At 46.0% G+C, this 14,746-nt stretch overlaps 1 protein-coding gene across 6 annotated transcripts in view; it reads left to right on the forward strand.

The window, feature by feature from the left end:
- The first annotated feature begins 2,379 nt into the window (after positions 1-2,379).
- Positions 2,380-14,746, forward strand: part of PDPR (pyruvate dehydrogenase phosphatase regulatory subunit) — a 41,535-nt gene continuing 29,168 nt past the window's right edge. The window contains exons 1-5 of one of the 6 annotated variants that reach the window (XM_043983211.1): positions 2,380-2,399; positions 10,145-10,449; positions 11,062-11,195; positions 14,003-14,084; positions 14,182-14,345. In XM_043983211.1, the coding sequence (XP_043839146.1) occupies positions 10,220-10,449; positions 11,062-11,195; positions 14,003-14,084; positions 14,182-14,345 (610 nt within the window). In that variant the 5' untranslated portion in view covers positions 2,380-2,399; positions 10,145-10,219. Of the gene's footprint in view, positions 2,400-2,866; positions 2,957-3,052; positions 3,485-10,129; positions 10,450-11,061; positions 11,196-14,002; positions 14,085-14,181; positions 14,346-14,746 lie in introns of those variants that run through there. The other 5 variants (XM_043983209.1, XM_043983210.1, XM_043983208.1 and 2 more) reach the window with 5 other exon arrangements.

The raw sequence follows: 14,746 nt of genomic DNA on the forward strand, positions 1-14,746 counted from the left end.
CCGGGAATGGAGTCTTTTGTGTGAGAACTGTCTCTAGGCTAGTATGGCAGGGATTGTAGAATGGGAGGAAGGCGGGGACTGGAACCATAGGAGGGTTGTGAAAAACCTTAAATGCCAAGACAGGAATTTCTCTCTGTTCGTAGAAGTAACCAGGAGCCACTGGAGTTTGTTGGGTTAGGGAGATGATTTGAAAATCACTTTGGCAACAAAAATGCTACCTTCTGGGAAGTCCTCTTAATTCCAGTGCTTTCCCTCTTTTAATTATTTACTTCCTATTTGCAGTTTGCTTTGTATATATTTGTTTGCATGTTGTCTCCCCAACTAAATTCTAAGTTCCTTGAGGGCAGGGAGTCTTTTGCCTCTTTGTATGCCAGTGGGTTAGCACCATGCCTACCCCATAGTAGGCACTTAATGTTTACTGATTGGTTGGAAAGTAGAGCTAGAGGAGGTTTTATAGTACTAATCCAAGTGAAAAGTGATGAGGGCCTGATCTAAGGTGGTGGCTGTGTTACAAGAAATCTAATACTAGGGATCCTTTGCAAGGAGAAACACCGTGGGGCCCAAGGAACCGAATTGACACTCATGGGTTGGACAAAATCTGGGTTCTTTTTAGGACCACCTGTTAACTCTCCTTTGGGTCGTGTGTTAATTGGGCTTTTAAATTTCTAGATAGTCCCCTGGACAAGAATCCAGCCGAGATCTTCCAGATGGATTCCACGCAGATAAAAAATGTCCGGGCTAGGCTGGCAGCCCTGAATTCTAACTTGAACCAACCAGAGGTTAATCCATTTCTACATGGAGGTCTTGCCCTGGAGTTTGTAACAGGTATGGGGGTGGCTGGGAATCTAGGGTGTAAGTTCTTGCCTAGGGGTGGGTCTGGTACCAGTCTCCGGGGACTGGATGACTTTTGGGGGGAGTGTGTACCCTAAAGATTGGCAATGGGTGATTATAATCTGCAGTTCACTGTCAATGGGCTGGCAGACACAGGTGTGACCACACTAACCCTCAGCTGGATAGCATGTTTTATGCAAAGCACTAAAGTAGACCAATTTGAGGGATACAAAACATACAGCTTTCACTCTTGGGAAAAGTCAGGCAATCTAGTGGAAAAACATTCAGGACCAAATATTAAAGTATCAAATGAATATAGTATATTGAAGAAATATATAATAGAAACAGTATGGTTGATCAAGGAAGCCTTCCTGGCAAAATCATTCGGCCCTTCATTCTAGCGTCCAAGTAGCTTATGGAATCTCCATTTGAGCTACTGAAAGTGGATTGGGAGAAGGAATTAGGTTTAGTTGCATTTTTCAAAGGGGGGGGATTGAGAGGTACAAAGTTCCATTTCATAAACCTTTAAGACTTCGGAAAAACATACAAGAGAAACCAATTATTTTTTTCTTGGTGAGGCAATTGGGGTTAAGTGACTTGCCTAGGGTCACACTGCTAGTGTTAAGTGTCTGAGGCCGAATTTGAACTCAGGCCCTCCTGACTTCAGGGCCGGTGCTCCATCCAAAACAATTATATTTAAACAGTTATAAAAGTTTAGTTTGCTTTTGGGCCGTAGCGCCTGAGGGTAGGAGCCTGGGTTGGCCTTCCGCGGTGCCCGCCGGGACAGTCCCACAAAAGAGCCTAAATAATCCGAGCTTGCAGGTAGCGGTTAGGCCGCCGCTCTTCACCCATCTCTCATTCTCGTGTTTCCGCAGCCCAAGAGGAGCGCACCGCCCAGGCGGTCCTGCTCGGCCTGCCGCCCGTCGTGCAGAGCGCTATCAGAATGGAGAGCGGCACGGGCTTCGCGCGGCTCATGGCGGCCGCCTTTCAGTGCAGCTCCGACCTCAAGGCGATGGCCGACTTCCTTTTGCAGCTGCAGGTCCCCAGCCGCCGCAGCTGGGACCGACTGCTGGCTATCGAGCGCCAGTGCAATCTCTGGACGCGGGAAGCTTTCTACGTCATGACCGGCGTGGAGCTACTCGACAACAGCCAACTACTGCAGAGTGACGTGGTGGCCAACGTCTTCTACCGCTGGCAAGGAAGCCAGTTAGCCGCGGCTGCTGCGGCTGCTGCTGCTACTGCTGCTGCTGCCCAGGGGCGGGGCCTGCATACGTTTGCTTATCCTTCAACTCCTCCTGCTTCTGATTCTGCTTCCGCTTCTGAGCCTGCAGGCTGGGTCCCGCCTCCGTCTGCGCCTGCGCCTGCGCCTGCGCCTGCGCCTGCAGGCTGGGTCCCGCCTCCGTCTGCGCCTGCGCCTGTGCCTGCAGGCTGGGTCCCGCCTCCGTCTGCGCCTGCGCCTGCAGGTTGGGTCCCGCCTCCGTCTGCGCCTGCAGGCTGGGACCCACCGTCTACGCCTACACCCAGAGGCTGGGGCCCACCTCCGTCTGCGCCTGCGCCAGTGGCTAGGGGTGGGTGTCCGTCTTGGAGTGCGCCGAGATGCTGGGGCCCCCCTCCGTCTGCGCCTATGCCGGCGCCGAGTGGGTGTCCGCCTTCGGCTGTGCCGAGAGGCAAGGGCCCGCCTATGCCAACGCCGAGGGGCGGGTGTCCGCCTTCGGCTGCGTCCACAGGCGAGGGTCCGCCTGCGCCTAGAGGCTGGGGCTCACCTTCGCCTCGGCCTAGGGCCGTCCCGAGGGCCAGGTGCCCACTTTTAGCTGTGCCAAGAGGGGAAGACCAGCCTGCGCCTAGCGGCTGGAGCTCACCTCCGCTTCAGCCTACAGCCCCGCCGAGGGGCGAGTGTCCGCCTTCGGCAGCGTCCACGGGCGAGGGCCCGCCTGCGCCTGCGCCTGCGCCTAGAAGCTGGAGCCCACCTCTTCCTCAGCCTACGGCCGCGCCGTGGAACGGGTGTCCACCTTCGGCTGCGCCGAGAGGCGAGGGCCCGCCTCCCCCTATGTCAGCGCCGAGTGGTACGCGCTGTACTGGGTATTGAGACCCCGAGCTTCTCCGACGCTAAACGTGGAATAGGATGGTGGGTTTTTTTTTTTTTTTACTTTCAGTGGGGCAGTTGGGGTTAAGTGACTTGCCCAGGGTCACACAGCTAGTAAGTGTCAAGTGCCTGAGGTCGAATTTAAACTCAGGTCCTCCTGAATCCAGGGCCGGTACTCTATTCACTGCGCCACCTAGCTACCCGGTGAGATGCGTTTTTAAACATTTTATCAATAAACTTTGCCTTGACGAAAAAAAAGGCGTCCAAAGGGCGGGACTTGTAGTCGTTCGGCGAGGTGGGTTAGGGTAGGGGAAAGGCAGCTCAGGCGGCCCGGCACGTGGGGGCCGCTCCGGAACCCAAACAACACCACGTGGCGGGGCCGGCGGCGTGACGACACGCGCACGGGACGCCCGCCGCCGTACCCTTGTTGAAGGGGCCGTAAAGCGCGAAAGGTCGGGAGCTCGAGATCCTCCCGCCCCTTCCGCACCCTCCCTGCCCTCCCGAGCCGGAGCCGACCCTCCGGAGCTCTCCTGCCGCCTCCTATAGCTCGCTCCTCGGCGGGGCCGTGAGGTAAGGCGGGGCCGCGAACCTCCCTCTTCTATCTCCCTCCCTCCCTCGGGGGCCCCCGGCTCCCGCGCGCCCCCAACAGCTCCGCCCCGCGCCCTTGGCCTCGGCCTGGCCCCGCCCCTCGGTCCTGCCCTTCCCCCGCGGCCGGCTCGAGGTCAAGTTCACCCCGGTTTGCTTCCCGCCTTTCCCCCTTGGAGCCTCCGAGACCCCAGTCGGGTTTAATGTACCACTGGTTCGGGCCGCTGTTCCCTTGTGGGGTGGCCCAAGTAGACCCTGAGAGGCCGGGGCTTCCTGCTCGGTGCCGCCGACCTGCTATTTGGGCCCGAGTGATTTCTACGCGGAGGCCCTGGGCCCAGGCCAGCCCCGGAGGGGCTTTCCTGCATCGGTAAAATAGGGCCCAGGGCCCGTCCTTTTCTAAACCGAGTAAAAAAAAAAGCTTCTTTTCTATGGACTACTTCCTGTCTTTAAACCTGCATAGTTTCCCCGTTTTTAAAAAACAGCCAAAAAAAATTAATTTCTGTTATTCGTTCCTGTTCCCTGTACTCTTTTTCCCTTTGATACCAAATTTACTTACTAGCAACTGATGCTACTGTGCCTATGTAAACTCACGCTTGCAATTTTGAATAATAAATTGTTTGAGCCTTTTAAGGCTTGGAGGCCCTCCGTGTTCTTGATCTGATCTCCTTGCGTGCAGAGTTCTTAAGTTCATTGTTTACTTGTTAGCTATATGGTGCTTTACTTAGAATATAAATTTCTTGAGGTCAAGGACTTTTTTTCTTTCCTTAACATTAAAAAAAAGGGAGTGGTGGTGGGATGAAAACAAAAAACAATTACAGATACTTAGAGAAAAATGGTTTTGTTCATTCATATAATATTCTAAACTCCTGACAACTCCTAAAAAGGCCAACCGTTTACATATTATATCTAATCTCTTCCAAAAGTTTAAATGGAAACATTCATCTAGTCGAAACCCTCATGCTCCCTCCCTTGAAATGTCATCTGGAAGGGGCAGCTAGATGGTGCAGTGGATAGAGCACTGGCCCTGGATTCAGGAGGACCTGAGTTCAAATCTGGCCTCAGACACTTAACACTTACTAGCTGTGTGACCCTGGGCAAGTCACTTAACCCCAATTGCCCTGCCAAAAAAAAAATGTCATCTGGGTTTATCTCAGCTAGGTGGCTCAGTGGATAGAGTCAGGAGGACCTGAGTTCAAATTCGGCCTTAAGACACTTGACACTAGCTGTGTGACCCTGGGCAAGTCACTTGACCCTCGTTGCCCCACCAAAAAATAAAAAAAGACGATAGACTTTGACAAACAAAAAACCCAAATACCTCTGGGTATTAGTTGTTTTCTGTCCTTTTAACTCCAACTTGATTGCATTCAATTTCCTTTCGATTACCTAAATTTACAGCTGCTTCTGCCCCTTCAGCAGTGGGAAATTCAGTGAATACTTATCCTTAGGTCTGCCTTGGTTCTATTGGACATGCTGTTAGACACTTCTGTAGACTTTTTCCGATGGCATTGTGGGTCAGAGTTGTTCAGTACAAGTGTCTCTTGCTGACTTACTATTCTCACTCCTGGAATTATGCTCTTGAATTTCCTTGGCCTTGATTTTTTTTTTTTAACTTCAGAATAGTGGCCCAATCATCAATCTCTATTCCTTATTTCTCTCCCAAATTCTTGTCCACTTGTGCTTGTCAACCTGAAAATTAATAAATCATTATAACAACTAAGGTCTTAGACATTTCATAGCTGATGCTAAGAATGTCTAAAGATGGAATCTGGGGATAGGGTAGGTTTCTCTCATTTCACAAGATAAGTTGTTTTACATAATAAGCAAAAGTACCTAAAGAAAGCTTGGGACAAAGGGAGATTTGACCAAGTCTGGTCAGCTCCAGGTAATTCATTGGCCTGAAAGTGGAGAACTGGTCAGCATCAGTCAATTCTTTGCAAATTGTCATGCTTCTGTCTTATTCCATGTAGGCGATTCCTTTAGGGATCCCATCCTTAGGGTTGACTGAATTCAATAGCATCTTCAGACATTCCTTTAGTTTCTCCTGAGGAGTTATTAATACAGGCTCTTGACAGAGAATGTCTTTGCATTGTGATCTTTTTTGATTTCCTTTGCTTTTTCCAGGCCTTCATCAGACTCACCTTCCTGTCACAGGGGAAATGGTGTTGGGGGTCCTTGGGTATTCCTCTTTAAAGAATTACATCTTTTCACACACAAATCCAATTAGAATAAAATAATATTTTGTTTGAGTGCTAGAGAAAGGAAACCTTGAGAGAAGTCTCAAGGGGATATAGATTCAGAGACACAGTTCTGTTGTCGAGCTGGAGAAAGGCCATAGCTTTTATGGAGGACGGATGGTGGAGGGACAGATGGGGTGATGACTCTAATTGGGGGTGATCACCCGAGGGTGGAACATCCCCCACTGGTGGTAGGGCAGTCAAGCCTAATGGGCTAGAGATAAGCTTGCTTCAAGGTGTGTTCGTCTTTTCAAGAAGACCCATGTCAGCTGGCTAGTTTTTTTTTTTTTTTTTGTGAGGCAGTTGGGGTTAAGTGACTTGCCTAAGGTCACACAGGTAATAAGTGTTACTTGTCTGAGGCCAGTTTTGAACTCAGGTCCTCCTGACTCCAGGGCTGCACCACCTAGCTGCCCCAGCTGGCTAGTTTAAATTTCAATAGTGCTCCTGGGCAAGTCACTTAACCCCATCGCCCAGTAAAAAACAAAAAAACAAACAAAAATTTGGGGCGGCTAGGTGGCGCAGTGGATAAAGCACCGGCCCTCGATTCAGGAGTTCCTGAGTTCAAATCCGGCCTCAGACACTTGACACTTACTGGCTGTGTGACCCTGGGCAAGTCACTTAACCCCATCGCCCAGTAAAAAAGAAAACAAATAAACAATTTAATAGTGCTAATCCCATACCATTCCTTTGCCAGACATGAGAACTCAGGCATCCACAACTGCAAGATGGTGTTTTGCAGAGGATTCAGTGATGCCAGTTTTTAGTTCAGAAGAATTTTTGTTGAAAACTAGGTTTCTAGTCAATAGATTAAAAAAGTCATAGATGAGGGCCAGCTAGGTGGTGCAGTGGATAAAGCACCAGCCCTGGATTCAGGAGGACCTGAATTCAAATCTGGCCTCAGACACGTGACACTTACTAGTTGTGTGACCCTGGGCAAGTCACCTAACCCTCATTGCCCTACCCCCCCAAAAAAAGGCTGTAGATGTTTCCACTTACGATTTATTTTTCTTGGTTTTAGAGTCCCTCCAAGTTTCCTTTTTCCTCTTTCCAGCTGTTTTTTGGGCACACATGACTTCCTTGTCACCTTTGTGCTCTTCATCTTTGTTCTCATTCTCTGATGCCTTAGCCGTCACAGGAACCCTTTCCCTTTGGCAGGTGTGTTGATAGCTTCCCCTTTAGAACCTTCCTCGTTTTCTTCATCCTTCTCTTCCTCATATTCAAGTCTCGTTTGGTTGGAATTGAACATGTTTTCATCACTTTGAGTGACTCAGGGTCTTTGTCCCCCTCCTGTTTCATTGTCCTTATCCTTGGCATTCTACCCATTTTGGGCTGTGTTTTAGTTGGAATGACCGCTGCTTCAGCCTTTCTTACCTGCTGTGACAACTACTTTGGCTGGGGTTGGGCTTTCTTTGGCTTTGGGTTTGGGTTTAACAGGGGGAGATGCTCCTTTGGTAAAGGTCAATACTCTTTTCTTGGCAGATGTGGCAATAATGGCCTTGTTGGTTGGCTGGTTTTACCTTTTTTCCTTTCTTCTGAGGGACCACAGTCTCTTATCCAGTACTCTTCTTGTCATCTTCTGACATCCTCTTCCTCACCATCTTTTCTGTCCTTTGGGGGAGGATCTGTTTTCTTTGACTCACCTTGATTTTTAGTAACCTTCCCAAGCCTCACCATTGTGGGGATCTAGGTTAGAGAGGGCGGATCCTTCAGCAGGAGCCTAAGCAATGGAGAGTGTTATTGGCTGCTGTCCACCAGCACCCTTTTGCTGGTAGAGATTATTATAGCCTGTTGTGTTCCTCAGTGATTTCATGTCATTCTTTGACTGTTTTATCTTGGTTTTCCTCATTTCTTTTTTTAAAGATTTCTTGACTCCTCTGCTTTTTTCCCTTGTTCTTGGTAGCATTTTCTAAGTTATTTTCTTTATAGTACCTTCTAAAAAGCCTTTTGAGTTTCACATGTTGCTCCTGGTGATGATTCTACAACATCAAAATCCTTACATTTAAGTTGTAGTTGTGTTATTATCTACCTATAGAATATTTCTACTTTGTGTGTTTCTCGGGGTGGGGGGTGGGGGGGGAGGAACAAATAAAATATTGCTACTTATAAATTAATGGCTATTGTACCAGTTTAGGCTGTAAGCATGTATCATCATCATCACCATCACCATCATTATTTGCGGGGCAGTGGAGGTTAAGTGACTTGCCCAGGGTCACACAGCGAGTAAGTGTCAAGTGTCTGAGGTCGGATTGAACTCAAGGTCCTCCTGAAATCCAGGGCCGGTGCTTTATCCATTGCGCCACCTAGCTGTCCCCATAAGCATTTATTATTAAAGTATATTAAATATTAGTAAAGAATTGATCCTGTGGTGTTTAACACAAGCAGAAATCCCACCAGCGCCATTTTGTTTCTACATTACCTATACTGCCCTAAGAGGAGAGTGCTCACTAACAGGGCAGCATTCAGAGCCTAGAGTGCAAACCAAGATGGCGCCTAGGGGTCTAAGTTCAGTATTAAATTGAGCTGTATGTGATGACATCAGGGTCTAATTGGAGACCCCTGAGGGCAAGGTCTGGTGAATTCAGATAGGTGTGGCTTAATCAGTTAACTGAGCTAATCAAAGAGTCTGTTCTCCACCTCTGTTGTATACCCTACTCAGAATTAGAGCTCAGTCCTAAAAATTGACCTCTGAACTGGGGAGAGGTAGAGAGAAACTGAGTCCCCCCAAAATCCATTATTTTTGTTTGTTTTAAAACTTTTAGTGAGGCAATTGGGGTCAAGTGACTTGCCCAGGGTCACACACCTAGTAAGTGTCAAGTGTCTGAGGCTGGATTTGAACTCAGGTCCTCCTGACTCCAGGGCCGGTGCTCTATCCACTGCACCACCTAGCTGCCCCCCAAAAATCCATTATTAATAATAATTTTTTCACAGTGCCCTTAACATTTGTTTTCATCATGTCTTAATTCTGTGAAACTGTTAATGGTTACTCACTACTTGCTTCAGCAAGCTCGCGTTTTTCTGTCTGGCATCTATAGCTAGAATGGGCCTACTCTAATTGCTCTACAGATGATGAAACTGAGGTCCATTGACTCTCCGTAGGGTCACCAGGCTGTGACAGCCCAGATTCAGACCTAGCTTATTTGACTCCTTCCGCTAAATTCTGCTGCCTCTAATTTGAAGCTGTCATAGTTCTGCTCTAGTCAAATCCAGTGCCTTCTATCTGCCTGAACCCTGCTAAGCCCCGGGCATACCTTATTTATTCAGCCTTAGCTTCACCATTCCTCAGGACCAACTCTGTTCTCTTGGGGCCGGTTTCTTTGCCTTTTTGCACATATATTATGGGCAGCAGCTAGGTGGCGCCATAGTGCACAGAGGGCTGGGCCTGGGGTCAGACTCCTGCTGAGTTCAAATGCAACCTCACTATTCCATGCTGTGTGACCCTGGGCAAGTCACTTAATCCTGTTTGCTTCAGGTCCTCATCTGCCGGATGAGCTGGGGAAGGAAATGGGAAACCACTCCAGTATCCTTGCCAAGAAAACCCCACAGTGGGATCATGCAGAGATGGACACAACTGAATGGCGACACGTATTCTTCTCATTCCTGTTCAGATTTCGTATTGTAGGTTCATCAGTTTAGAACCGTAAGGGAATGTAAAGGCCATTTTGCCCAATATCTCCCTTCCCCCCTCCATATTTAACAGGTGCCAACAGAGGCCAAGACATTTGCTAGGGTCACGCGGCACCTTACCCAGGTCTTCCAGGCTTCAAGTTCAGCAACAAGCATTTTGGAAGTACCTGCTATGTCCAAATTCTGTCTCTTGCTTGGTGTTCACTGGCCTCCTTCTTCTATGAAGCCTCTCTGATTCCTCTAGCCTGTGTTGATCTGTCCCTATGTTCTCTTCTTGAGGTTACTTATCTGTTTTGTACAATTTAGTACATTTCATATCCTTTTATGTCCTTTTATGGTTCCATGGACGTAAACCAGGGCTGCTTACAACAATCAATTGTATCTCCCTTGGAGGGCAATGCCTCATGAGGATAACAATTCTTTTTTTTTTTTTAGTGAGGCATTTGGGGTTAAGTGACTTGCCCAGGGTCACAGAGCTAGTAAGTGTTAAATGTCTGAGGCCGGATTTGAATTCAGGTCCTCCTGACTCCAGGGCCGGTGCTCTATCCACTGCACCACCTAGCTGCCCCAACAATTCATTTTTATATATCGATTTGCAAAATGCTTTGCTCACAGCTACTCTGTGAGGTAGAGATAGCGTTTAAGTAGTATCCCTATTTTAAAGGTGAGGAAAGTCTTACATCTCTTAACAAAATGTTTGCTGTGTAATAGATGCTTTGTTACAAGTCTTTCCAATCAATCTTGTATGCTGAATTGAATCAAACCTGTCTAGTTTCTCCCTCTCTAGGTTGAATTCTATGGCTCGCTTCCTCTTCTGTGAGTGAAGATCACATTTCTGGAAAGTTGACAAACAAAAGCCATCATGTTTTTCCGGTCGCTGTGTGATATTCGGTGGCAGAGAGCCAGTCAGAGATGGCGGAACAGGGCCCAGTCAGGGCGCCACATTTCTGCCGTTACAGAGTCTCAGCCTTCTATCTCACTCCCCAGCCATGCTCAGGTGGTCATCTGTGGGGGTGGAATTATGGGCACGTCTGTAGCCTATCACCTTTCCAAATTGGGCTGGAAGGATATTCTCCTGTTGGAACAGGGCAGGTAAGGACTACCCTGCATGACTCGCCTGCTGTGCTGCGCCAAGCGGCTGGTATTGCCTGCTTCTTTAGGCCTTTGTGTTAGAAGATCTTTTTCTTCCCAATAACAGCTGTGATTTTCCCTGCACTATTGAGATAGTATTCAAACCAAAGCGCAGATAGTACTTGTGGTTGGCCGGCGACTTATGTCCTTTTCTGGTTTTTGAAGAAAGAACATGTTCCATCAGACACGTGACACAAGTGCTTAGAAAAATGTGTGCTTTCTCTTAAATTTGGAATATTTCTAAATGCTCCTATAATGAATCAGGCAATAAATTGTCTTCAAGAAATCGACTAAAATGGGGGGGCAGCTTGGTGGTGCAGTGGATAAAGCACTGGCCTTGGATTCAGGAGGACCTGAGTTCAAATCCAGCCTCAGGCACTTGACACTTAACTAGCTGTGTGACCCTGGGCAAGTCATTGCCCTGCAAAAAACCAAAAAACCCAAGAAATCGACTAAAATTAACTGAGGGAGTTTAGGGGTTGGGGAAGGATGGACGGCTTACAGCTCTATACGTTCCCATATTCTTTTGATCTTTGGTCCCATTCCCGTTCCTGTTTGTGATTTGTCTTACAGGCTGGCTGCTGGATCCACCAGGTTTTGTGCAGGCATTGTTAGTTCAGCTAGGCACTTTACCTTAAACCAAAAGATGGCCGATTATTCAAACAAACTCTATCAACAGCTAGAGCAGGAGACAGGTATTCAGACAGGTAAGACAGTGACATCTTTGTGTCCGAGCGTTCCTCGAACTTCATTATTCTTTTCCTTCTGTCTTGACCCAGCTTTGCATGATCCAGTGTACTGGACCAGAAAAAAAAAAAGCTTCTGGGCCATTTCTGTCTATTCATCCTTTAACGTGTCAAGTAGAAGTCCAAATTTCCATATTTTTGAGAGAAATTGGGGGAAGGAAGAGCACGTGCTACCTTTGGGTGCTTAGTACCCATAGGACACTCATTGAAGAGTCATTTTCTTACTTGTGATGATGGATTTGTTTAGCTTCCCGTGGAACCCTTTAGCTCCTGGTTCTTAATCACAGGCTGCATCTCCAGACCCTGGCCCAGATGTGTGCTATTTATTACTAGGGAGATTTGGCGGGATTGTAAGATCAGCATTAAGCCACTGCTCCAACTGGTTTATTCCAATAATAGAGTAAATTCGAATCTGACCTCAGACACTTACTGGCCATGTGACCTTGGGCGAGTCACTTCACTTCTGTTTGCTTCACTTTCATCCACTGTCAGATGGGGACCTGTCTGCCAGTTGCTGTGAGGATGCATTGAGATAACATTTGTAAAAAATGCCAAGCACAGTGCCTGACATGGGTATAAATGCTCATTTCTTTTCCTTCCTTTGATAGCATGAATCGTTGATCGGTTGGCCTTGTTGGATTGGGCCTTGATAGCATGTAGTTCTTGGGTTTAGGAGACAGGGGTTTTGCCCTTAAAATGACATATTTTAAATTTAATAAGTTGTAGTTTAATGTAAATTTTTGTTTCTAGACCCATGATATGAGGAAACTTCCTGTTCCCATACAGATTAGCAGCTTCCTGCAGCTTAGAGAGTTAGAGACATGTCTGCGGGCAGTGGAGAGGTACAAGGAATGAATGAATGAATGAAATGAATGAAAAAGCATTGATTAAGCACTGACTCTGTAAGAGGCATTGTGGCAAGGGCTCAGGATACTCTGCTCTCACAGAGCTTCCCCTCTGAGACGGAGAGACAACTCAGGGAGAAGATTTCAGCTACAGGTCAGATGATGAGGCCTCTTATGCCTCAGAGGTCAGAGTGCGTATCTGTCAGAGGCCACGGTGCAACCCTCATCTTTTTGACTCCAAGGCTGGCTTTTTATCAACTACACATATTGTCTCTCAGTGCAATTCAGCTGTATCATGTAATTGCAAGGAGTTTGATCTCTTTGGATGAATCCTTTGCTTTTTAAAACTGAAATCCAGGGGCAGCTAGGTGGCACAGTGGATAGAGCACTGGCCCTGGATTCAGGAGGACCCGAGTTCAAATCTGGCCTCAGACACTTGACACTAGTTGTGACCCTGGACAAGTCACTTAACACTCATTGCCCTGCAAAAAAATAAATATAAATATAAACTGAAATCCATATGGTCAACTTCCACACTCTCTGTTAAGATCAACCATCTAAGGGGCAGTTAGGTGGCACAGTGGATAAAGCACCAGCCCTGGATTCAGGAGGACCCGAGTTCAAAATCTGGCCTCAGACACTTGACATTTACTAGCTGTGTGACCCTGGGCAAGTCACTTAACCCTCATTGCCCCATCCAAAAAAAAAAAAAAAAGATTAACCCATCTATTTAGGTACTTTAAGAGTGATTTCCCCAGATTTAAAATCCCATTCCTCCCAATTGGTTATAGGCAGGGTGTACTAGAGCCAACTGATACTGGCTCTTGGGAATTGATTGTTAAACATTCAAAGTTAACATCCACACCCCATAAACTGGCAAATACTACAGATTTGGGCTTGATTTCTTGTTTTGTTGATTGCCTAGACTTAAGAAAGTGATGGAGAAAATGTTAATAGTGTAGATTAAATTTATAGGTTTATCTAATTTTTTGTTTAAATAGTTATTGACTAGTTACCAGTATACCCATCTTTTTTTTAATTTGAATAAGCATTTATTAAATGTTTAAAATATGCCATTCCCTATATTACGCTCCAGCGATATGAAGACAAAAATAAAAACATAATGAAAATGTTTTAAGGTAATGTTATAAAATGTTTTTGTTCCTTTTGAATTTATGAAGGTTTTTTCTGTTTGTTTTTATTTCTGACCTAGGATTTCCTCACTATTATAAAATTATGATAAGGAAATTCCTGCATATTTTTAAGAAATGTTTCAAGTTTTAGAAAATTATGGAACACGTGAGAGTTTATTATTTTAGTAATTCTTTTTATTTATGGTTTTGGGTTCCAATTTTATCCCTCTTTCCCTCCCTCCCGCCTCTCTGAGTCAGCAAAAACAATCAGATATGGGTTATACATGTATGATTATGTAAAATATTTCTGTATTTGTTATTTTGTACTCTTTTGTTATTGAAATGGCCAATTATGCTTATAGTTTTTCTAATATTGAACCAGCCCTGCATTTCTGGTATAAATCCCACCTGGTCATAGTATATGATCCTTGTGATATATTTCTGTAATCTTTTTGCTAGTATTTTATTTAACATTTTTGCATCAATATTCATTAGTGAGATTGGTCTATAATTTTCTTTCTTTCTCTGTTTTGGCTCTTGCAGAATTCCTATCTTATAGGACATATTTCTGTAGGATTCTTTAGGGAGGAGGTTGTGAAGATGTAGGACTCTAGCTTTAGTTGATTAGATTTATTCTAGTTGTATTTAATTTCTTTAAAAAAGTTGAGTCACTTAAAGATCTTTTTCTGTGGGAAATGAGATTTGCCTGCATATTGGAAGTGTTTCCATTAATTCCTCCAGTAAAGTCTATTAGAGAACTTTCTCTGGTCTGACTTGGTTTTTCATGCAGGCTACATAAGGACAGGCTCAATCTTGTTGGCTCAGACTCAGGATCGACTGATCTCTTTGAAGCGAATCAACTCGAGACTGAGGTATGTCTAAGGCTGAGAGAGAAGTGTCTCTACCTGTTGGCTACTGCTTTTTGTAGTGATGCTGGTAACCTCCCTGCATCTTTGTTTTCTGTGGCAGCGTAATGGGCATCCCTTCTGAAATCATCTCACCCAAGAGAGTGGCTGAGCTTTACCCACTCATTAGCATCCATGACCTGGTGGGGGCCATGCATGTGCCTGAGGATGCAGTGGTATCACCAGCTGATGTGACTCTTGCATTGGCAAGTGCTGCCTCTCAAAATGGTGAGACGCTTGTTTGCTTGTTGATGGGGTCTCAGCTGTCCCTAGTAATAGAGTTTGTTTTCCTTTTTTTTTTTTAACCCATAAAGAAACAAGTCTGACTTTTGAAAGATTGTTTTCCATTTGGGATAGTCAGTTACCATTTAAAAATGCCTGAGTATTAGGGTTCATTAGCAATAATAGTCACTTTTTTTCATCTACTTTTCCCATTACTGTCCCAGCGAATTGCTTTCTGTACCTATTTGTATACTGTAAGCCTAGAAGGAATTTCTCACAGTTCTCAAAGCTCCAGGCTTAAACACCTTAGATATTTAATCCACAGGTTTAAAAAGTTGTAGGGAGGGGCAGTGGATAGAGCACTGGCCCTGGAGTCAGGAGGACCTGAGTTCAAATCCAGCCCCAGA

The sequence above is a fragment of the Dromiciops gliroides genome, chromosome 2 (genome assembly GCF_019393635.1).
Source record: "Dromiciops gliroides isolate mDroGli1 chromosome 2, mDroGli1.pri, whole genome shotgun sequence".
NCBI classification, from domain to species: Eukaryota; Metazoa; Chordata; class Mammalia; order Microbiotheria; family Microbiotheriidae; genus Dromiciops; species Dromiciops gliroides.